Source organism: Numenius arquata, chromosome 2 (genome assembly GCF_964106895.1).
Source record: "Numenius arquata chromosome 2, bNumArq3.hap1.1, whole genome shotgun sequence".
Taxonomy (NCBI): Eukaryota; Metazoa; Chordata; class Aves; order Charadriiformes; family Scolopacidae; genus Numenius; species Numenius arquata.
This window is the reverse complement of record NC_133577.1, coordinates 84046541-84071505: the sequence shown is the minus strand read 5'-3', so window position 1 is coordinate 84071505 and position 24965 is coordinate 84046541. Positions and strand designations below refer to the sequence as shown.

General features: G+C 36.4%; 1 protein-coding gene across 2 annotated transcripts in view; it reads right to left on the bottom strand.

Moving 5' to 3' along the window:
• DCN (decorin) overlaps positions 1 to 24965 on the bottom strand; it is a 42615-nt gene that overhangs the window by 6315 nt on the left and 11335 nt on the right. For both annotated transcript variants that reach the window (XM_074144634.1, XM_074144635.1), the window contains 4 exons: positions 15610 to 15722; positions 5669 to 5882; positions 5370 to 5483; positions 4054 to 4147 (listed from right to left, as the gene is read on the bottom strand). In XM_074144634.1, coding sequence (XP_074000735.1) covers positions 4054 to 4147; positions 5370 to 5483; positions 5669 to 5882; positions 15610 to 15722 — 535 coding nt within the window. The remainder of the gene's footprint in view (positions 1 to 4053; positions 4148 to 5369; positions 5484 to 5668; positions 5883 to 15609; positions 15723 to 24965) is intronic.

Sequence of the window (24965 nt, the reverse complement as noted above, 5' to 3'; positions counted from 1 at the left end):
AATGGAAACAAGAGCTGAGTCATACATAATTTTCAGCTCAGGAGGACACAGAAACAGGACATACACGTTTCTCCTGGGTTCCAGTCCAGAGCTTTCACCACAAAATCATCCTTCTTGCTTTATACATCCACATTCTGGGTTTAATAAAACAATTTATGTCCAATTTGGAAAATTTGGTCCTATCTGTGTATTTCTGTGTTTATACTATTTCAATGTGCAGCTACCAAACTGCAGAATTTTTTCAAGAGACTCTACTAAGTTAAAATGCTCTGTGTTGAGGTAGGGAATCCAGTGGTAATTCTGCACGATTTGTCATCACCAGGAGTCTAGTCCGTTGAGAAAATTATTTCTATAAAGGCTAAACCTCCTTCATCTAATTTCATTTATTTTTTTTCTTCAAGCAATCTTTTTTTTAATTTTGAGGGAAAAATGCTCTGAGATTTATTAACAACTGAATCAATTAAAGAATTTAATATAGGTAAGCAGGACCCTTGTGATAAAATAATTTGCTACGGATGAGTACTTTTAAAGAAAGTTTGATTCACAGTAATCTACTACTCTAATTCTTTGCAGCTTGTGCCAGCTTCAAAAGTCAGAATCTGGTATATATCTGGTATAAAATCACAGAAGTAAAAATTCTTGTTTAATCTTTAAGGCAGAGATGTTTCCAGAAACAATGCTGTTCAAGAATGGAAGAACATTTTATAATTTTCTTTCTAAAAATAAACAGTCAAAGAAAGATCTTGCTAACTAGTATTACATGTAATACAAATAGTCATAATGATACTCATTTAAACATTGAAGTGTTGTCAAAGTATTAAATGATAAAGGACAGCTTAATGAGATCTCCCACTGACATGAACAGGGATTTCTTTCACTCAGAAATCAGTTCACAGCATCCCATATCTTTGCTAGAATTTGGTCAGGAAGAATTTTCATTTATAAGTTATTAGAACAAAATTCCTTTTAAGTAGAGTACATCAAGATTTAGTTAAGCTTGGGGGATTTGATCCTACAGAGCAATTTGGTCTGAAGATCTACAGAATGTCTACTAAGGACTTCAGTAGTGGGTGCTTATAGCGAATGTCTTTAAAAGGACTGGGGGAAAAAACACATTTTGGCAGAAGTCTATAAATTCTTGGTTGACACATATCTAAATATATGCTCACTGCATAAACAGGTCTATAAGCAGATGTGTCACACCTAGGAAGACCAGCGTGAAAAAAGCAAGTTAGACTTTCCTATTGGTTTGTTGAAGCAAAAGTAACCCTTTTACACACCATAAGCTGGACAAGATCCAACTCAGGATTAGCTCATGAAGGGAAACTCTTTTAGGGAAAAAATAAAATTGGAGGAGTCTGTAGAAAAGTGGATCTAACTCCCACGGGCAGTGAAATTATATGTAATTACATCTCATCTAAATGTGTTACAAACAAACTCTTATTGACAGGGCTGTGTTAACAAATGAAATAAGACAATACTAGTGTGTAAAATACAGGGTGATTAAGACTGTCAGGAAAGAATATGGTCTTCATCTCTCTTCTTTTTCCCATGGGAACAAAAAGGGAAGAATTTGAAAAATCACTCTTTACTACTATATTGACTATATTATTATATTGACATCCTTTTATATTAGTGAATAGGTAACATATTTCCAGTATTTTACCTGACCCAATCACAATGCCCTAAATCATTGAAGAGAATCATCAAAAACATATCTAAAAACATAAGAAATTCTCAAAGGTTTTTTCACCCTCTTTTGCCTTCAACATCCCTGCTTGTCCATTTCCACTTTTTTGTTATATGCACATTAACAAACTTCAAGCTGCTCAACATTGTTATTCAGGAGTTGATGTAACTTACACTATATGGAGCTAGACCTTTTCAGTAAGCTTTAATAGGCTATAGACTTTAGTAACATCAGCTATGTAATGTGTATTTCCTCCTGCGAAGCTCATTCCTGCATGAAATCAGCAAAGTCTTTGCTAGGTTTACATTATGGAGATGTGGGGGGTTTTTTCCACTGCAGCACTATATGAAGACTTTTGGAATACTTAAGAGTAATTTTACAAGGAAAACAAACAAACAGAAAGGACAAATATTGACAGTCTGTTAGAACTCAAGTATTCTAAAGAGAATGAGCAGTAGATCTACACTGAGCTCTTTTACAGTTCAAAACACCTTAAAAGAGCCAGAAAAGTGACCTGTTTCTCAAAGCCTAACTGCTCTTTAGGGCATTAGACTGTTGAGCATGCTTTGACATGATCCAGGAGGAGAGTAGTCTGACCCCATACTGATGTCCCTGAAGTCTTAGATGTGTAAATAAAAGCTATTTTTTGGTAGCTTGTTTCTGTGCCATAAGGGGCATGCTGCCCCATAGATTTATCCCGTATGCTGTCCTGGAGCAATCCCGTAGCTCCCTCCTTTCTTCATTTCTCTCCTCTGTTATGTTCAATGTCCTCCTTTTTCACCAAATCTGTATTCTGCCTTACTTTTCAACTTTGCAAAAGAGGATTTCTGACTGCACTTAGGTTGCCTGCTTAAGCACAGGCCAGAGAGCAGTTTAAAACCTGGTCCTGGTGTGAGCAACTCTGCATTTCCACACCATGATCAATAGAGTATCTAGTTTCTCTGTACAGTACAGCCACAATGGAAGCAGCCCAAGGTTAGATATTTTTAGTAGTCCATCAGCACTTGCTGCATAAAACTTCATGTCTCAAGAAGGACTTCCAACAATATTGTCCATGTGATGTTGCCTGTAATGTTTTCCAAGTGAGAATGTGAAAATTGGGTCATCTGCAGGACAACTGACTTGCCCACACCTCCCTCCTCCAGTTAAGTAAATTACTCTCTACCTGAGTACTTATGATCTTAATTTGGTTTTCAAAGTTTTCTTGATCATTTCTCTGGAGGATGTTACATTCTATACTAAGCCTCTATCATTAACAATAACTGCTTCATAGTCCCCTAGCCTATAGTTATGGTATTTATATTTTTTCATTAAAATCCAGGAGCAGACTTTTTTTGAGTGGGGATTAATCTATGATCAAGTATAAACATCAAACATGAACTGAAATGCCTTATTTTACAAGCTCTAGAAAGCTGTTCTAAACCTTATCACCTGGAATTGCCAGATTTGAGTAACATGTTAAGTTACTATATACTTCATTGCACTAAATTGCTATCCAAGCTACTATAAACAGTGGTAAAATTAACTCCTGTTGCTCAGTAACATTGCTTTGAATTCTGATTTCTACCTTCATTGTGACAAGTAGAATGATTAAGATGATTAAGCAAAATTATTAAGGTGAAGATCCAGGAATTAGATCCAGTAATCTGATTAACGGTCTTATAGATCAATTACACTTCTATTTTCATAGAACATATTTAAATTAGTATATCACAGCATTAAAACACCTTGTATTTTACTAATTTAGCATGTTATCTAACATGAACTAATTCACAAATAATTCTGTTCTGTATGTAACTGTTCTTTGGGAATTCTCCTTATGTTTTCCTACTGTTAGAGAAACTTACAATTACCCTGAAAAAAATGACACTTTTTCATTTATATTCTATGATTAATTTTTTTCACTTTCTTGTACTCATTTCAAACTTGCCTTTTTTAAACAAAAGAAACTGTTGCAAGCAGTTTTAATTCCCATGTGTTTTTTTCTTCAATTTCCAGAGGAAATTGCATGAGCAATGCAGTGCCCCATAAACCAAAGATAGAAATACGAGAGAAGCATGACATAATTAAAAAATCTATTTGCTTCCTTTATCTTTCTTTCTTTTTTAAATCAAAGAAACAGTTCTCCTGGGCATACATCTTTCACAATTAAAAACAGCTGGAAAGTGTTGTTAGAAAAAAAACAAGTGTTTTGTTCTCTTAAGTAAGTCAGTACACAAGCTCTTAGAAGCTTTTCCTGATAAGTTATGTGCTGCTTCAATGATCATAACACTCATGAAGCCCAGAATGATTTCTAATTTTGTGTGTGTGGTGGTTACAATTTCAGCTAATAATCTATGTGAAAAGAAGAAATGAATTCTTACTTTGCCAAGTTGGTGAGTCCAGACAGACTTTCAGCATCAATTTTGCTGATTTTGTTGCCGTCAAGGTGAAGTTCAGTAAGGGATGGGGGAAGGCCTGAAAGAGAGAACACCATCAAATTACTTTTTATAAAACGGGATGAGCTTTTTGTAAAGGACTTGTGTTACACTGAGGCTCTTTTACAATAACAAAAAGATTTTTACTAGACATGGCCAAGGACAATTTATTGAATGAAACAAGGAACTTTCACAATCAGGGAAACTGAAAACAGCTAGTAACAAATTTTTTTGGCATAAAATAAGACCGAGCTCATAGAACAGTTAATTCTTAAAAAAACCTACATGAAATTCTTCTCAGATATGAATTCTAGCCTTCACTATTATGTAAATGGGACATATATAATAGTGTAAGAGAAAGAGCCTTCATTTTATCCAGACTATGCACATACATAAGTCTACAAACATTTGGCACTTAGCTATTTTAAAATAACAGCAGCAGAAAATGAGATTATAAAGATGAGGTAAAACAACTTTAATGTTAGGTAGGGCACACACTAGTTTGCAAATTCTGTTTATCAGGAAAAAAAATTGGAACCAAATATTTTAACTATCTGAGGCCCCTCAAAGGAACATCCAGGAAGAAAGAAATAACAATTAGTATTAACTTTCAAAAACTTTTCAGCTATTTCAAAACAATCTTCTGGCCAAAGTATGAATATATTCAATATAATTTCCTCTGGATTGGAACCATTCTGGTTTGTTTTGTTTTGTATGTTTTTGTTTGTTTGTTGCTTTGTTTTGGTTTTGTTTTTTTTTTTTTTAATAGGTTATATTGATGTTGTTCTTATTGTGTAGCAATTTGCAATGAAGTACTTTTAAAAATATCAAATGTTTCTGTTTCATATAAGAATAGTATTTTTGACTTCAAACCCACAGACTTGTAGAGGGCTAACTTTATGCTTGTAGAACTTCAGTTAATTCTACATGAGTTTACATCTATACAATGATGATCAGGCTCACAAAATAGGGCTGGAGGATAAAAACATTCTTCCTCTTTGTATTTCAGCTATGAGATAAGAAAAACAAAATAATATAAAATGGCTTGGTTTTGCCAGTGCATCTCTTGTGGAGCTTCTCATAATAGAAAAACAAAATTTTCCAAACCAATAAAAGACAACAGACCAAAAAATGAGGTAGTCAAGTAGTGGCTAGTCTAAAGACTGACTCAAAAGCCTTCCATAATATATTTTTTTCCAACTGACATGAAGTCACTATATTATACCTGTGCAAATCTCTGAAATATTCATTGAATTTCTTACCTTTTGGGATGCTAGTAATGTTGGTGTCCGCAATACGGATGTAGGAGAGCCTCTTCATCCCCTGAAAAGCTCCATTTTCAATACCTGAACTCTTGATTGGATTGGTGCCTAGTTCTGCCAACAAAACATGGTCATGAGCTGTGCTGTAATGTAGGTACCTATATCCTTCAGGTCAAAGCTAATTTGGAGGCACAATTTATTGGAACATTTCTTGGCTTTCTACATAAAATCACTGATTAAACTTAAAACATCTTGAAAAAACACTAAGCTGATTTTGTTATGATTTCTCATGCTCATACCTAAGACAATCACTTGATTCAGTCCGTTAAAGACAGCTTTCCTCAACTTGGAGATCTCATTCTCATGAGCTCGTATCTCCTGAAGAGACTTCGGCATGTTTTCTGGGAGTTCCTTCAGGTTGTTCTTGGACAGGTAAAGTCTTTCCAGTTTCTTCAGAGGAGCAAAAGCTAATGGGCTTATTTTGCTGATTTTGTTGTTAACAAGGATCAATGCCTGTGGGATAATAATGAAGAAGGTCTTAGGTAACCGCTAGAGAAATAATTTTAAAGAATGCAACATCAAAAAATTATTATTCTTTTCTAGCGTCTTTTGATCTCTTTTGATGGTCAGTCTAGTGAGCTGAAGAAAATGTCATGCAGATTAGGAACTTCTGAAAGCAGGGAAAGATAAACAAGGCCTACATTACACATACAAGTATTATTTCATTGCTAAGGTATATGCAGCTTCTGTTAACGTACATAATTTATATCCAAGAATAATTACAACCCTTCCACTTGAAAACTCTGAAAAACAAGTCATTCGCATAAACCAAACATTATCAGTTTTATTTGCTTTTTTAAATCTGGTTTCACTTATTCTAAGGATACTTTTACACCTTATCCATCACCACACAACCATCCTAACCAGTTTTTCCTGAACTGACTCAATACAGTGAAGACACAGCCTAGCTTAATAAAAATATGTATATCATCACCTCTCAGCTGTCAGTCTTATAGACTGCACTTATTAGACTTCTGTCTGATAATAAGCTCATTTTTGCAGAGATATAAGCTATTTTTTTGGTAAGTATAACTTGGTATGGAAGGGGAACAATTTGAAGCACCATGCTCTAAGTCCTGCAGTGAGGGATCGTGGACCATATTCATTCTGCCTACTATGTAGGTGCCTAATCTAGTTCTCACAGTTGTGATATCTAGACTCAGGGTAACTGTAGGCAAATCAGCTCTCTATACTGTCAAGAGAGAAAGGTCTCCATAAAAACTCGGTTGCCTCTTATAGGTGGTCTCTGTATTTCTCTGAAATTTTACATTGTTGCTATCTCTCTTTTTGATTAACTAACCGCGACATAAAAAGGAAGAAGAAAGTCCCATTGCTGTAGGAACAATAATGCAGCTAACGGAAAGGATTTCAGATATGATACATATGAGAATGAATCTTGTCATTTCGTCTGTTTGCTATCTACTCATCAGACTTACAGTGCTGTGTTTTTGTGCAGTGAACTAGGTAGAATGGGCTGTATTGATACCTATTTATATTAATTACTAGAGAATAGCTATAGAACATCTTTGTTCACTAACTCTCATGCTATCTTCAGAAACAGAAGGCAACAGCTGCTGCTAAACCACAATTTTTATATTTCATATACTATAGTTAACATTCAGTGTATTTTAATACACTTTTAATATTTTCAGAATTAGACTTTAGCCTGTTTCTTGGAGAAAAACTGAGTATTCAGCTCTTTCCGTAATCAGTTCAGTATTAAAACAGTGCCAAGAACTGTATCAGCATCTGTGACAGCACCTCTCTATCATGAAAACTGAGAAAGAGGTGAGAAGATAGTTAAAAATGGTATTGGATGTGTGTTTTTTCCCTAATGGACTCCTCTTGCAGATTGTCCTGAGCAAAGCAAGCAGTGTGCTCTGTACATGGTTTCACTGAGTGCGCATAAAGCTGAGCATATCTGGTTTTAATTTTGCATGCTAGCTAGCAATAACACATTTGCAAGAGGAGGTAGAAAAGGTCACTCACAGTTCAGCAGAGTATTTCCCTAACAATAAGCCTCTCCCAAAATAAATATATTGGTCAGTGGAAGCCATGGCCCCAACTCTTTTTTATTTGAGCATGAGCTATAAGAACTGCCATGAGAACACATGGGGTATACATGGGGTGTGGTTTCCTGAGTCATCATTGCCAGAATTTTGATACAGATGTAGATTCTGTCCATAGTGTAATACAGCTGCCTGCACAATATTAGGACATGTGAAAAAATCCAGTTATTATGAGGGGTACAGCTTGAATTATGCAGATGAGTCTCTTTCATTGTATTTATCATAATAACTCAATAACTGGATGTCCTACCACTAATTTTTTTTTTTTTTCTTTTTCCTTTCTTAATTTTACCATGGATTTATTTTCCATAGATCTCTAAGTCAACATTCAATGAGTTTAGATTTATTTTATCAGCACTTGACATTTTTATCCTACATCCTGCTTTGTGCTGCTTGGTCATTTATCTTGGTCTGCCTTATCTTTTTTTTTTTTTTTTTCCATTTTATTTGGATTTTTTTAAACTTTGTTGCCTTTTTGATAAAAAATGTTGGGGCTATGATTATCACAGCTGATGATCTGATGTGAAATATTTCTTGCTGGAAATAGATATACATTCAGCTAGGCACTTCAATATAAATATTCTCTGAGTAGCTGATGTTAGGAGGATTGTTATAGCTCTTCAGAGCAGAACTGATAGTCCTGACCAAACCCAGAAATTATCCAGGTATCTAGAATTAATCTGTTCTGCTTTGCCAGTGCTGTCTCCTGAATATGATCATGCTATCTTGGGGAAACACACAAAACTCTTGTTTTATTCAAACCTTCAGAAAGTGTCTCACTTAGAAATGATGGTGTCTGTCAAAGGTAGGCTTAAAAATACTGATTTCACAGTGGGAATGTACTTAGCGGGAAGGTATCACAAGCCTGTAGTTTTCAATGTTTTTTGTAAGATGGTATCGTTTCCCACTTACACCCACTTGTCCCTGCTCCCAATATTCTAAACCTGGACTATTTTTCCACACTGTTGTGCAGCTGTAAAGAAGAAAAAAAAACAAACCCACACATCAGAATTTGCAAGAGAAGTTTTACTGTCTCCCAGAGCAACAGCAAATGATGAGGATAACACACCAGCACAGCACCTGGCAAGCCATATGCCTGGGTTCCTTTCCCGCCTCACAATAACTCTATTATATGCAAGACTTAAAGAATGAAGTTATTAGCCTTGGAGCACTGCTGTTTACTTTCCTCAGAATGTGCCCCGTATGGTTTGCATGTAACGAAAGTTAAAACAAAACAAAACAAAAATAAAATTAAAAACTCAGGGGGATTTAGAGGTCAGTGAAAACAGGAACTAGAGGAGAAAAACCTAGGGAAAACATCTGCAGGCAGTGTTATTGAGGAAGGGATGTTAGGCAAAAACATGCCACATGGACTAACTATCCTCAATAAAGCCCAGATGGCATGATGGGTCATTATATTCCCCTTGTCAAAGGACATATAAGAATTTTGTACAGAGCGTAGTTGGAGGGGAAAATAAGGGTCAGCCTGAAAGTGCTGAAAGTACTGGAGCCCCTTGGCCACAAATAGCACTTGAGATGCTGCTAGTATGAAATGATTTGGCATATTGAAGAAACATGACAGCCTAGAACAGAGTCACAGGAATCGGTACTTTCATTCAAAAATCTATCTTCTTCCACACTTCCTTTTTTGTTGGAGAAAAAGATATTTCTTTTAAAACAAATGTACCCCCAAAGAAAAAAAAAAATAAAATTGAAACATATCACCAATTTCCAACACAAAAGGCTGAGCCCACCAATGCACAGCTTTCAGCATGACTTGATATGGGTGCTAAGATATTTAGCCATTGGTACGAAAAGAGGTAAGACAGAAAGGGAAAACAAAGAAGCACAAATACATTAAGTATTAGTCAATACCAGCAATTTAAGCAGTGCACAGAGAAGAAAAAAAACCCAACCATTGCTCCAAAGACGGCTTATTTTTTACTGAAACACCTCTGATATTAGTGTAGTAAGAAAAAAAAAAAAATCAAAGTATGACAGGAATAGATGTTGGCTCCACTGAAGTCAGTGGGATTCTGGCCATTTAGCTCCCTCTGGCCTGGTTTCTACCTCAAATATTTATTCCCAAAACAAAAAGGAGGATTCACAATTCAGGAAAATTTTGGAACACTTGTTGGCAGGCTTTTGTCAAAATACACCCTGACAAACCGCAGAGGGAGCGTGTGGTAATCATGTAGGAACTAGCATAGGGTTGCTTTTCTTGGGGTTACCAAAACTTACAATTTTTACCCCTCTGGGTGGGGAGCAGGGAATTATATCTTTTTGGTGTAACTTCATTATGTGAGAATTTTAAGGGTTTTCATCCCTGCTTCTTAGCTTAGAATAGGTTGAAGGGAGAGCCGTGCCAAAATGAGAAGTGAACAGTAAAATGATCAGAAAATTGTTATCATACGTAATACAGGGTGATACATATGTTTTGCCAGCTGGGGATGGTACTCTTACCTAACATCAAATCTTTAATGATGCATGTGTCCTTCAGGGTTTAAACTGAAAAGTCAATCTGCTGACCCAATGGAATTTCTTTAATTTCCTGGGTTATGTATTACATTATTACCTGTTTTTTATTACAGTTCTGCTAGGAATGGTAATGCCTGAAGAACTGTAAGCTCAGGAGCCAGGCTTCCAAATAAAAATAATAATAAATTTGGCTTTTTTTGCTTGCCTTATGGTTTTAGTCGTTAAGTCATACTCATAACCTGGACATATATTCCAGCTTTTCTGCCAAATTATTAGGAGTGGATGTACACTTAGGAAAAAGAAAAAAACCAAGAACACCAGAAATATAAAACAGAACTTGACTTCCTTCTTTAACTGTGTTATACCAGGAGACAGAATTCTACAAAATAAGCATTCATTTTTAAATTCATTTTAAAAGTCATAAACATCGGTAAACTTGAAGGCACCAAAAGCCCCTGAATCCAAGGAGGTCTCTGAACAGAATTCCAGATGTTATGTCTCCTGAAGGCCCCCTGATCTATAGTTAAGGCAGGAAAAAGGTAAAGGCATAGAAAACCATGATGGTGTAATTATTCTTATTTGTTGTTATTGAAAGTCTTTGGTAGGGTTTAGTAGTAACCCTATGAAATCTAGGATCAAGTGGATGTATAGAAAGGCAAGGAAAAAGGATGACATTGAAACAAGAGGGAAGAAATGAATGAACTGTGAGGGAAGGAGATGGCAAGGCTTCGAAACAACAGCCCGTCAGTATAAATGAAAGACGACTGTGGAAAGCTGTTTGATCATATCCACAGCACCTTGTTGAATAATCTCACAAAGCCAAGAAGCCTGCTGCAGATCTAGTTCGCATGAGTTTGAGCTCTCACTGATAAGTTTTGTGTAACATGATGTGCACAGATGACCAGGGAAGAGCTGGCTCTACATTGTCCTGCTCCAACAAAAAATAATCCTAATGCTCTAGACTTTCAGCCCTGTCCTTCTCTACTGAGGCAAGCATTTTGGTCATTCATTTTATCATAATTTACTTGTGTATTTTATTGTTGTACTCTGTAGAATTTCCTTTTCCATTAGCTTAGTATGCTGAATTCTCTCCAGAATTTTAAGGACCTCAAAGTATTTTCTTCTGGTGTTTTCCTCACGTGAAAAGATCTTTACCCTCTGCACATTAAAAAATTTTTGCATGTGTGTTGTGTGTTGCACTTCGCTTGTTTCAGCGGAAAATTTCATTGTGAATAGCACAATGCAAAGGAGAGTCTGAGGAAATGAGAGCTCTCTAAAGGAGTGCTGCATTTCAGAAAGATTAACTTTTTTTCTTCTCAGAATATTTGTTAGAAACTTACAGCTGCACCAAGTGGAAAAAAAACATTTAAAAAATGGTATTTCTCAGTCCTGTTAAGAATGTCTGCCATTGACGATAGTGTGAACTGAGTATAGAGGCAGAAACTGGACAGAGATACCTGTCTTTGGTTTTTTGCAGTATGGTGGTGGCTACCGATTCCTCATTCAGTGATTTGCAGAGCATTATGTTTACTTAACTTCTCTTTTAATTATGCCTGGGAAAAAGGAACTGAAGCTGCAATGAGTCAACAGAAGACTGTGTTCTTTCATTAATATTGTTTGATCTGTTAGGAACTTTTCTGTATCCCTGGAAGGTGTTCTTAGACTTTTTTTTTCAGTTAATCTGGGCTCTTGTCCATCCACAGGGAGCCTTCTTTTGATTAAAAAAAAAAAAAAAAAAGAAAAAATGAAAAAAAGGAGTGCATGAAACTTCTAATGCAATACATTATTTTTCCACTTGATATTACTACAAAGAGTGTTTCAGTTTATTTGCCTGTACATTTACTGTTGATAATCCCTAGTGTGGATATGGTCATAACCTTAAGTCCCAAGTTTAAATCTTTTATCTCTTTTGTGCAGGTCTTTCAGTATAAATACAACTGGTTTTAGCACTGTTGTATGCACAATCATGTCTTTGCATAGTTCTGCCAGCTTAAATTAAGCAATGTTCCATTTGATTTCAGGCCAATAGTGCATTTGTCTTCTTTTGCTGTACTAACACTGTGCCATTGAAAAATTCCTGTTGGAAAAGCATGCAGTCACTATTCTGTTGTTTGGGCTGTTCATATAGTGACCTAATACACAGTAGTTTCTTTTACCTCTTTTTCCAAGTGCCAGGCTTTACGCTGGTTTGCTTTGGCTTTGCCACACAGCATGCAACTCCATGTGCTGTTTTTGCAGACTCCTCCTTCACTCTGCATGAGGGCTTACTCATGTAGTATTTTGGATTCTTTACTGTGTCCATGGGGTCAAAGTACTGTACTCTATCCAAAAGTGTCAGTCTGCCTGGAAAATTCTGACAGTTTCATAGAAGATTTTTTTCCTGGCTTTTCCAACAGCACCTCGCTGATTGTTTTGCCACAGGTATAAATCATAAGCAAGTTTTACATAATATCAGACAGCTCTCTGAAATCACAAAACTCAGTCCTCGGCCCTAAAAAAAGACTGTCTTGAATTTTTTCCCTATTTTCCCAAGTCCTCTGGTAAAAAAAATATATCTTATCTTTCATTTTTAAATAGTGTGAGGTCTCACTGAGTTTTTATAGTACAACGTTAGACACTTTTTCCTGGATAAATTTAAAACTATAAAAATATCAAGTGCACCAAAACTGTTGACTCTGGTGTTTTCTGGCAGGCATCTATTATTTGCAGATAAACATTCCCTTAGTTGCATCCTTTTTTAATTGTTTGCCATATTTCCACAGCTGCAAACTTTAATGGCTCTTTTAACTACTGAGGAAAATTTTCTGATACAAAGAGTATTTTTTTTAAGTACAAATTACTAGCCTTTCATTTCTTTTTCACTCAGAGCATAAGTAGCTGAAGTTGTGCTGAAAAAGAAGCCATGTGCTTAGGTAGATCCTTTCTTTATAGGATAGATCCTTTCTTTTCTCCTTACTTCATCTGATTTTCAGTAAAACTTGAACTTTAGGTTCAACCCAACTTGTTCATGAAAACCCCTTCTAAAACTATTACATCTGGAGTTGATGATGTCTGTAGAAATTTGGAAGGAATTTAAAAGGAATATTCAAAATGAATAAACTGAATATGTTCATTTTTTTCAAGATGTATGAAATTGGATTTTAAGGAATTTTTCCCTTAAGCAATGAATTCATGCAAGAGGTTAACTTCAGTTGTTGACAATTTTAGATTTTGAAACAATATTAGTAATTATTTATGTAAACCTTGCTGTTTTGGTAGAGTATAAGGAGGGTTCGTAAAGTCCAAGAAGTCTAGAATCTTTTAAACATCACACCATCGAGTATAACGTTAACACAAGTCATGTTTATCAGGGAATATGATTAAAAAGCATATACATTCTCTCTATATATATCTCTCTCACATATATCTCCTTAAACCAAAAGTGACAATGGTGCTCTGTCAACAACAAAGCTTTTGAGTTATGTTTATCTAAAAACAATATTCCCCCTTCACTAAGACTCTGTAGAATTTTTAATTGCAAGTTTGGGAATGGGAATCATTCCCAGATATTACACAAGAATAAGAATGATGCCTGCTGAGACTAAAGATGGTGCCTAGTTACATAAATGTACTGCATGAATAAATTATTATTTTGGGGAAGAAATGAGAGGATATTTTTTTCTTCTTGAGTAAATCCAGGAAAATTGTATTGTTTTGAAAGTAATTTGTTAAAACGGATTTTACTATCGCCACTCTTCTGTATGATTTCCACTGGCCCTTAATCATGTACTGGTTACTTCTGGGAGTAAGACAAACAAATGATCTCTTCCCTGAAGAGTTACCTGTTTAATTCACTATTAAATTATATTTACTTCAATAAAAGAAAGAAAATAAATCTGTAGAGTTAACCTCAATGAGATAACATAGTTCACAACAGCTTAAGTCACAGCAGGATGTAGAACAGAGACCTGCACTGAGTGCCAAGTATGCAGAAGTCCCCAAGGTCAGTGCTTTTCATCTGCAATACCATGCTTTGATTCATTTCATGCAGTGTCATGAAGAAGGATTGCGAAAAGATTAATTTCACTGACAATACTTTTCTCTTTTTGAGGAACTTGCAGATGATTTCCATTCAAAATACAGGACTTCACTCCAAGGTGAAAGAAAACCAGAATAAGTGGGGCAGGAATTCGGGTATCCAATCTGTTCAGCAGCCAAGCAGAGGAATTACAAAAAAATAAATTCTGGGGCATAAGTCATCCCATTCTGAAAGCAAGTCAGATGAAATGTGATGTAGAAATACCTCCTCCTCTTTGTCGACTATAGAGGTTATCTATATAATTAGCTCAAGTATAGGCATCTATGCTAAAATTAGATAACATGAACTTCATGATTTACTCATGCAGGTCCCTCCACTATGGACATCCTGGCATTGTGCTATTCCTAGAATTTTTTTAAAACTTTTCTTCTTGATGTTGCATTAAAACAAAAATTTAAGAGGTAATTTGGAAGTAATTAAGGAAATAAATGTTTATAGGATTTTTTTTTCCAACTATGAGTAGCTGAATGCAGATTCTTGTTTGAAAGAGTGCTTGTTTGGGTGATGGCATTGGCATCATGAACCAATCAAAAGTGGGAGTTGGCTTCTCAGTTGTGGATGAAAACAATAGAATAGAAAGAGGCTGTGAAGAGCCAGAAAAGCAAAGCCAAGTAGTTTATATTGGTTATAATCAAAAGGGATCAAATGGAATAACACATAGAATAATTTCAGTTGGTGAAAGGCTAGAAAAATAATATTTCAGAAATATGCCTGATTTGGGGTATTACTTTCAAAGGCAGAGAAGTAATAGCCTTTTTCTGATCTGGAAAGAAAGACATATTTCAAAAAAATTGACTTTGAGGTATGAATTTTAAGATGTTGATAAAAAGTATAGAAATAAGGGAGAAGGATCTCAGACACAGAAACAAAAATTTGGAAACAGAGGAAGGTAGTTGTCTGATGGAAACTTGGAAAAGAAGAGGTGAACCAGAAAAAAAGGGCAGTCACAGAAACCAGGGAAGGAAAATATTTCAGCAAAGAGGAAAACAGACAGCAGTGTTGGAAGAGACTGGCAGGAAAAGGAGGATGAGGATGGAGTTTTGCTAGGAGAAAATTATTGCAAAAACACAATTTCATTGTAATGCAGGGGGCAGTAGATGGATTTGAAAAGATTCTTGAACTAAAATTAGTACAGAAAAACTGCTGACAAACGTATATTCAAAAACCTGTGAGCTCAGAGGTGGGAGGGGAAGGAATACAGTAATAAGTGAGTGAGGTGGCAGGGTTGAGATGGATCTGCTTTTTAAATAGAAATAACCAAGTCACTGTGCCAAAGGGACTGAAAGTGTAAATAAATAAGTGAGAGAAGTTATGATGGAGATCAGGAGACTAAACGGACGTGAGACAGGTATGAAGAGCTGAAAAGAGATGAGAAACTTCTGTGGTATGAGAAGAGAGTTTGCAGGAAAGGAATGGGAAAGGAAATAAATAGGCTGGGCTGGTGGAGGAAGATCAGACAGTATTTCATCGATTTTCCTTAAAAACCTGAGTGCCATGCCAAAACCACATTTTCTCCCCATTTTTTTGGCAAATGCTAGTTCATTTATACACTTACATGAAGATTCTTCAAGTTCTTGAAATCTCCTTCTTTAATTTCAGTGATTTTGTTGTTCTGTAAATCCAGTAGAGTTGTATCAGGAGGAAGGTCTTTTGGCACTTTTTCCAAACCTAGGGACAGTGAAAAGAATAAACAATTGGCTTTGAAAGAAACTTTAAATAGGGGTCAGTACTTTTCATAGCGGCATTTACCTTTCAGTAAACACCATTTCTAGAACTCATTTCCTGAAGAAGCTTATGAAGACTTATGTGAAAATATTGCTGTCTCCGGCCAGTCAAAGGGAGTTTTATTTTGCTATGTCAAATCTAAATTTATTTAGTCACATTTCCATTGTGCCCCTTTCTGAGAATATATCTGAGTTATAGCTTGAAGCAAAGGATTGAGTTTGGGAAAAATATTTCTAACATTTAATTCCACTGAATTGTGTGAATAAAAATTGCTTTCAGAAAGAGGTATGGTATTTATTAATTTCATTGTGTGTTAGCTTTTGTGGACAGAGAACATTTCCTGCTATTTAAAAGGTAGTGGGCTTTTTTGAAAAAAGTATGATAGTTAATTATAATCATTTCCAGAAAAAAATACTATTTGTTTGACAGTAACTGAATAACTTGCAGTAAAGTCCACCTTAAAAAAAAAAAAACCAATCCAGCTCCCCCCTTTTCTTTCATCTGAAACTATGTCCAAGTTTTCTGGAGAACAAATCTCTCGGTTTCCCTACAACTGCCAAAAGAACATCAGACAGTTTAAATTAAAGACTCTCTTTGGGACTATTTTCTGAATAGCTGATATGTAAGGCCGATGAAGTCATGGAAATGAAATTATTTAGTGTTAAATAACACTTGCTTTACCCAGCTTTCCTTTCATACTGTGACTTGGAATAGAGCAAATCTTTTATAGTCATTCTGATTTACCACAAAATTAAAATGTTCTTTTCTAACTAGTCTTTTTTTTTTTTTTTTTTTTTTTTAACAGAATGTGAAATGCTAAATGAATGGTTGGTAGGAAAAATTTATAGACACTAATAAAGTCTCTATATGGGCATCTAACAGAAGTGGACTTCTCTGGATAGAACAGTCTTTTTACCAGTAAAATTTTAACAAATATTTCTGAAGCTATATTTGAACTCTCCCGGGAAAGATGTCATTGCAGGTATCACCAGTGTCTCCTCAGTATGATGGTGGACTGCATGTTCTTGTTCTCAGATGAAAGATATATACCTATATATACTAACTTTTTAAACCTATGTATTCTAATCTTAAGCATGGCACTGCAAACACACTGAGATATGCCTGCCCAGAGATAATATATGTTTTGCCCACAAAGGCGGTGGAGTCTCCATGCTTGGAGATATTAAAAAGTTGACTTGAACCAGTCCTAAGCAACCTGATCTGGCTGACCTTAATTTAGCAGTGGGGTGGACTAGATGATCTCAAGAGGTGACCTTTAAACACAACCACTCTGTAATTCTGTGATGTTTAACGTTCATCACAAATGTGTTTTCACACCTGGAATGCAGGTTTCTCTGTCAAATTCCAATGTTAAGTGTAACTCCTTCTCTTCAATCCTTTATAGAACATACATATGTAGAGCAAAAAAATGGGTGGCTCTTGTTTGGAAGGATTATGGTAAGCGATAAAAAGAAGTATATGTTTGGTACTATATTTAATCATTTTAACCTACATAAAGAGCACTATCCTATAGTTACTACTATAACACTTTACCATAAATTCTAGAGAGGCCACAGTGATGTGTACTGGATCTTTTCACTACAATTAGTGATGCATTAAGAATTCATTATAGATTTGGCCATATTCTTAAAAATTTCTGCATGCAGATGAGGCCTCCAATTCATCTTTAGGTGTCTGGTCTGAGTCTTCCACAGTGTTGAGAATCTCACAGATCCCAGTGGTGTCTGTTACAGCTGTTTGATGCTTAGCAAATTCTGGAAACAAGATTGATTTTTTAGTTATCTATATATGGGTGCAGAAGATCTAAACTTTTGAAAAATGTTTGCTTCTTTTAATCTTATTTTTGAATTCATAATATTAGCCTGTATAGAACACTCTGTTGTCCTACCATTAAAAAAGTTTTGTTTCTGAACTTAAAAAACATCCTACCTACTCTTTCAAATTTATTTTCCCACCCATAAATTCTCTAACATTAGCTAAAAAATTATTAAAATATTTGGATCTGATATTTATTAAAACAGAGTATAATATAGATTAAGCCGGCTGAGTTTTAATCCAATCCAAAAGTTTTTAAAATAATCTAGCCTGGAATTAATTAGCAAAAGCTTCTACCATACATAAAATGACAAGAGCCAAAGCTCACATCTCATCCTGTTTACCTTACTGATATTCAGTGCATGAATATACGTAATACAAATTAAGATTCTACATATTACTAAAATAACCTTTCCTCATTCAGGCGTGGACTTCATTTTTACTGAAGGCTGTTGCAAAACCCTCATTACTTTTAGAAGTGTAGGACTAGAGTTCCAAATATATAAAAATGTGATACCATATAATTTGTATGTTGGTTGTCTTTGGACAGTTTCTGGCCACAGCGGACAGGAATGATGTCAGCAACTAAAAACTCTCTCCCAAAAAGCACTACTTTTTCAAGATCATAATTTTGTTATAAGAAGTTCTTACAGTCTAGCAGCTTTTATAGATTTTTTCACATATAAATATAAAAATAAGGTTTAATTATTTGCATTCAAAGTAATATTACTACGTTCTTGTTGTCAGTATATTTATACTAGTAGGCTGGTAACTGTAAATAAGTGCTTATGGCAGAAACTAAGGCACATGGGAACTGTACAGCTGTCCTTTGTGTGATGCCCTTGGAACATACTTTGTAAGAACACTTGGATTGCCACTGAAGAGGTAATTTTCTCGAGACTAAACTTCAAACTAAATTTCCAACTGTACATTTCAAGCTTCATATGTCAGCTTCTAAAAGCTCGTTATCCCTGAATAAGGTAGAACTGATAATTTCTCAGAACAATGAAGTTAAACTTTAAATGTTTCATATTATAACGATGAAATGTCGTGGTTTTGGCCGAATTTACCAAAACCGGACTGACGGCCCTTCCCCAGCCCTGCCCCCGACAAATTTAACAATTGGACATACATTTGTGGAAAGTGATTTATAAAATCTTCCTATCTTGTACTATAAACTAGAAGGATGTACAATACAATAATTAGTTTTGCACGCAAAGAATAAAATTGCCGTCCCTTAAAATGTTAAACTTGTTTTATTACCTATCTCATGTATATTCTTTTATGCATTTCCTGAAGCTGTTCTTAAAAATGTTTCACAAAACATCTGTATAAATTATATTTGAATATTTTTTCTTGCCTTGTCTGAGTTTTGGAGAGCAAAGCATAGAGGAGTACAGGATGCACTCCAGGTGCTGGAGAGACATTGCATGACCATTAAGCAGATTAGTACATCCTCCAGCTGAAAGCTACAACTGGAGCTCTCCAGTGGAGGAAGAACTTATAAATGCGTGGATCTGGACACTGCCTTGTAAAATGAGCAGCTAAATAATTCAGGACTAAACCTGAATATGTTTGAGGTGTGGACTGGATCCAAGTGTTTCACCACTTGTCACATCTACATTGACTTCAAGAGCTGTGCTTCAGCTTGCAGGTCCGGGTCTCCATGTAGGTAGATGTGTCTCCAGGTAGATACAGGCAGGCAGAGCATTGGTGTAGTGCAAACTAGCCCCTGTGCTGGAGATTCCCTGCCTGTAGAGCAAACCTTCAAACCTTTCTGGTCAGGACAGGTCAACAGACAGCCAGTTCAGATGAATAGGGGAGCCTGAACTAACACAACAGCATGACAGAATTTGAACTGAGTCGAGAAAATTGTAATCCCACTAGACATAGGAATGACTCTTGGCTCCTAGGATAGAATTACTATTTCCAAGGACCTTTTTTTGATTCCTCTGTCTGGACGACTGAGAAGTTTAGAGGGAAATTGTGGGTTGTCCTCACTACTTATTTCTGAGAAGCTCAAGTGATGCTCATATACTTCTGAAGCCATGTTGTACAGTATGGCTGCATGTCCACCTACAAGTGCCTGCAGTGAAATTTATGTAATACCAACTGAAAGGGGGATTGGTGTTGGAAAATGTCAATTGAGTCAACTCTCAAACTTTTTAAGAACAGTTTACACAAGTATTCCAGCTCTTGGCCGTGATTTTTTTAATACATTAGAGCTTGCTTCTTAAAAAACCATATGAAAATCACTCATAGCAGTATGATTTTTTATGTGAATAATCAGTGCTACACAGTTTGGAATTCAGTTCCCTGGAAATATTTCAGGCCTCTGGTTCCTAAGATTAACTTATAACTGGTTAAAGATTTAAATTCTTCTGCCTTTCCCACTGTATGTGAAATTGAAGATACGTATGTATTTATTTTGGTTGAATCAAACTAAGTTGTTATTTAAGTTGGCAAATACTTTTTTAAAACTTCTACTTATTCACAAATAAGTAGAAATGGTATAGCTCCACCCTTCCAAAATCCTTGCTTACACTGAAATTAAGAGCCTAAAGATTCTGGAAATATAAGGGATTTAATAAACCCATTCATGTATCCTTAGTCATAAAGACCATTACGATTTGCACTTAAGTATTTCTTTCAGAGAAGTCATGACTTCTTTATAGAAGCTGAACAGCTATCAGTTCCCGCAGCACAGGTAAGGTTTGTGTTATTCTTTGCAGACTTCTATAAGTAGAAATTTTCTTCTATTCTACCTTATCAGCCTATAGCACTCAACTATTCCCATCAGTGTGCATGTATGTATGTAAAAATGCATACATATGAAAATACATGAAGAACAGAATATGCAATAGAACTACAAAATGGAAAAAAAAAGAAGTGTGAAAACTTGAAATATTTCCTGTTGTTAGTCAGGATCAGCTGAACTGTTATTATCCCTGGCAGAAGTTTTCCTAACTTTTTCTTACACTAGTTGCTACACCACAGAATTTTGGAATAACAAACACAATCAAAATGTATTCATCAAAATCCAGCAGAGCTGGATCATCAATGGATTTCTTCCATGCAGACAACAAGGGCCCACACTCACTTTTGGGAGCACTGAAAGGCTCATTTACAGTCACCTGGAAGATGTTTGGTGGGGAGAGGTTAACAGGACCAGGAATCCCTCCTTAGTGGGAGCATGGAGGAGAAGGTAACTTTGCAGAAATCAGGCTTGTCTCTGTGGGATCCTATCCATGTGGGGTGTAGATTTTTTAAAAATTTCTTAAGGAAATTACAGTGTCTGGCTTTTAACTGTGATTGCCTCAACTCCTAGAGAGGACAGAAGGCTGATGGATCTGGAGATTTTATGAGACCAGAAACTGGGCAGAGAAGAGCCAAGGCCGGTACAATTCAGTCATTACCCAGTCCCCGAGAGAGCAGCAATCAGCGGCTAGGCATCTCCTGTGTAGCACTGCACCAGCCCAACTAGCATGTGCTGCCATTTAGCCAGCCAAGCAGGTGTAGGAGATGTAGCAAGGATTTGGGAAGAGTGTGAGGACTAAGGGAGGTTAGGGGTTTTGGTATACAAGACAGGCTTTATTACTTTTGCAGCTGAGGGAATAACCTGCTCAGCTACAGGAGCTGTGATCAAGCAGACATGGAATTGTTGAACCCACAAAAGGAGAAGGGTGGCTTCTGAACCCTCCTCGCTATGACGGGGTTTCAGTCCACTGCTCCAGTTTCTCAGAAGTGAGAGCCACAAGTTAGTCTGCAACCTGGCACAGAGCCACATTTCTGCTGAAACCGTACGACTACGCGGAAAAGGAATGTAAGATTTATGGGGCCAGCAAGGGAGACTAAGCAAATGGGAGTCTGAGTCTGTAGCCCAGAGATGAGGACACTTCCCTAAGAATTGCATCCTTGCAACACTGAGACCACACAGTCAAAATAACAAATATGTGAACAGTGCCAATTACAAACAAATTTAACAACGCAACAGAGCTTGTGGTTTGATATTTTTTTGGTTTTGTTTGGAGTATTTTTATTTTTTATTTCTCCACCTATCTGTTTTACAAGGAGGGATGGGGCTTATTCCTCTGAATAAACCTTCCCTTCCCCAGCTGCAGAGAAGGGGCCAAAAGGCAGAGACATCTGAACACTGTAGCTCAGATACATGTGTTATTACATTGCAACACTCACGATTATTATCACAGGGGCCATAAAATGGGGCTCTTTTCAAGACTCCTTCAGTTTCCACAAACAGCTGCTGCCAGCTGAGGAATTTGGGCTGAGCTACATGTAATTCCCAACCGTGATCATCAGCAGCTGCTCTCCCAGCGGAGGCAGCCTCTCCAGCAGCTGCCTTCGCAGGCTGCTGTGGGCTCTCCCTTGCTCCCCGTCGAGCTCTGCCACATCCCACTGACAGGCAGCAACCCTCCCCAGGGGGCAAATGCCCTTAGTAATGCCCTGAGTGGACTCTGGGATGAATGAGGCAAATGGCAAGTTTACAGGGTCAGGATAGTTGGTCATGGAAAACAACAGGAGTCAAGGACTGCTTTCTGGAAGAGTGGCGAGTTGCTTAACACAGCTTTGAATGCTTTGACTTAGAAAAGTTCACTGACACTTTCCCAGGCTATGTACTTCAGTCTTTACTGGAAATTTGTTCTCTATTGTGTGGGATTTGCAAAAATGAGTAATTTCAATATTTGTGTCCTACCATCCATAAAATAAGAAATAATTGTTTTCCTTTACAGAGAAGTATCTACAGCCTCCTTCTCTCTCCCACTTTCAAAGTAAAAGTTTGTTCTCTACCTTCCTCTTGCTTGCTATGAAATCAACAGTAATATTTTTTTAAAAGCCTGAAAAATTAAAGAATTCTTTATCTTAAGCAATTTTTCTAAGAGCTAAAAAAAAAGCAGTGCCTATTGGAATATAAGACTCTTAAAAGACGTCTCTTTAAAGGTTATCCACAACCATTTCTCAGACTTGTTTTTTGCTCTACAATCATAAAGGTCGTGTTCCACTAAGATCTATTTTGGACTTATTTTTATCACAGATTTTTATTTTTGTATACCTCTGACCCTTCCCGTAGGGAAAAAACAAGAAACTGAACTCCACCCCCTGCTGAGGTGGCCTCTCAGGAAGGTAGACCTACTGAGATTTTACTACACTGGGGTTTTTTCCCAGACATTTGCAACATTGCTTTCCAGAACAGTGAGGAACACAGAAAAATAGACACGAATTCACATGTTATAATCAAATGCACAATTCTCCATTCCAATAGTACTAAAAATTATAAAGGCGCTAGCAAAGGTTTAAAAATTAGTGCATTGCTATAACTGTTTTTTTCCATTTCCACCCACTCTGTGTAGTGAACACATATTACAAAGAATAATGGATATTGCAAGCTACAGATGTTATGAATTATTTTTCAGTGCTAGTCACATTTTTGGTACAGATAGATTCAGCCTCCTGGCTCCAAAAGCTAATATCTAAGAGTAATGATATATTCTTGAAACTAAAAAGCAAGCAACTACCATTTCTGTGTTCTTTCTAACTGACTTTTAATTTCAAAGATCTGGAAGGTATATGCCTTCTCAAGAAGCACAGAAGTATTTCAGAAAGGCAGAATAATTTTCTGAAATAATCATGAGACTTCAGGGACTAAGACATTAAGTAAAAAAAATCAAATATGAGTTTTCTGAACTCCTAGAATAACCAGCTTTACATTTCCCACTGTCATGGTTACAGACATAAAACATCCCATCAGAGAATAGCAACTGTCGTGTATGATTCACGTGATCTGCCAGCACCATGTGCATAATGGTTTAGTTAAAGTGGATGCAGTGCAGATGTACTATCTACGAGTACTCATGCATTAAGGTGAAACATTTATTTCTTACAAGTATTTACAGTAGTCAGAAGAGATCATTTCAATGATTCAGAAAAGTGAGCACTATCTAACAAATTACATTTTGAATTATCCTTTGGAGTAATATAATTTGAGGTTTGCCTGGTTCGTAGTTTAAGCAGCAGGCAACAGATACCAATTTAAGGGTAGCTCCCTCAATCTTTACTTTGGGATTTACCAAAATTAGCACTAACATAATGGAGTGGCCATAAAGAGTCGTTTGGGGGGTGGATCTTCTCTGGTTTCAAATAAACCTACCCCTTCCTGTTCTGACCACATGGTCATTGAACAGCCCTAGTTTTATTATGACCTGAGGGCAGAGATATGTTCCTGGTTATTTCGGGTACTTCTAAACATAACACGGCCATTTTTCATAAATGTTGTAGGATTGTTTTCAACCTACTTTCATGCAAGCAAACAATGGAAGGAGTTGCTGTGACTGTCTGGACATAGTGAATAACATTTAAATAAATGTTGAGAGAGGATTTCCTGACCAAAACAGGGAGTCTGCAGATCTGCTGGTTCCCTCTTTCTCCTAAAAGATGTTGTATATATCCTTGTAACTCTTAGATATTTTAGCTTTGTTACTTTTTTGTTTTGTTAGTCATTTAGTGACCTTCCCCAGGTCAGCTATCACTGTAACAGTCACCTCCTTCATTACAGAGGATGTAAACTCTCTGCCATAGAGAGGGAATAAAGAAGAGAAATTTTGCCCCCTAACCCTGAATAGTAATTTTTTCATTCAGTTATTATCTTAAGTTCCTCCTGTATCTGAAACGTTCTGTACATACCCTTTTCTAAGCATTTCTCTTATAGTTTCCCTTGAAAAAGCACGATTTTCCCTTCCATGTTCACACTATCCCTTCTTTTCTTGAAAGAGTTCCTATTGTGTCTGTCTTCACATCCTGGTCGTCTTCCATTGGTCTTCTCCTCTTTCATTTTTATTGCAGTATCTGCTCAGTATCTAGTATCTGCCTTTTTTTCTTTTCCGGGTTGCTGCTAATATACAGACTTTATTAGCACCATTCACCTTTCTTTTTGCATTCTTACTTTCCAGTGGTAAAGAATTAGTACAATCTTCCCAATCTGAAGGTGTAGAAATCAAAGCTAAAGACCTAATTGAACTTATGGAAAAAAAATGGCATCGGAGCTGAATGATAACATAGCTTTTAATCCTGTTTGGCTAACTCACTCACTTCTTTGCTCCTACACCTCTTAGACAGAGATATGCAGCAATGAGTTTGCACCACTAAAAACACTCTTCTTCCATGTCACCCTAAAATATGAATTCTTTGAGAGCCTGTTTAGTTTCTGAGGCCCACACTGGAGTAGTAGAAGGGAAAACTTGCAGTTCAGCATAGAAACGGAGGTCATCCTAGGCTTTCACATTTTAGATGGTGCAGGAGGTACAGGCAGAAACTGGTTCTGGGATGACCTATTGCACA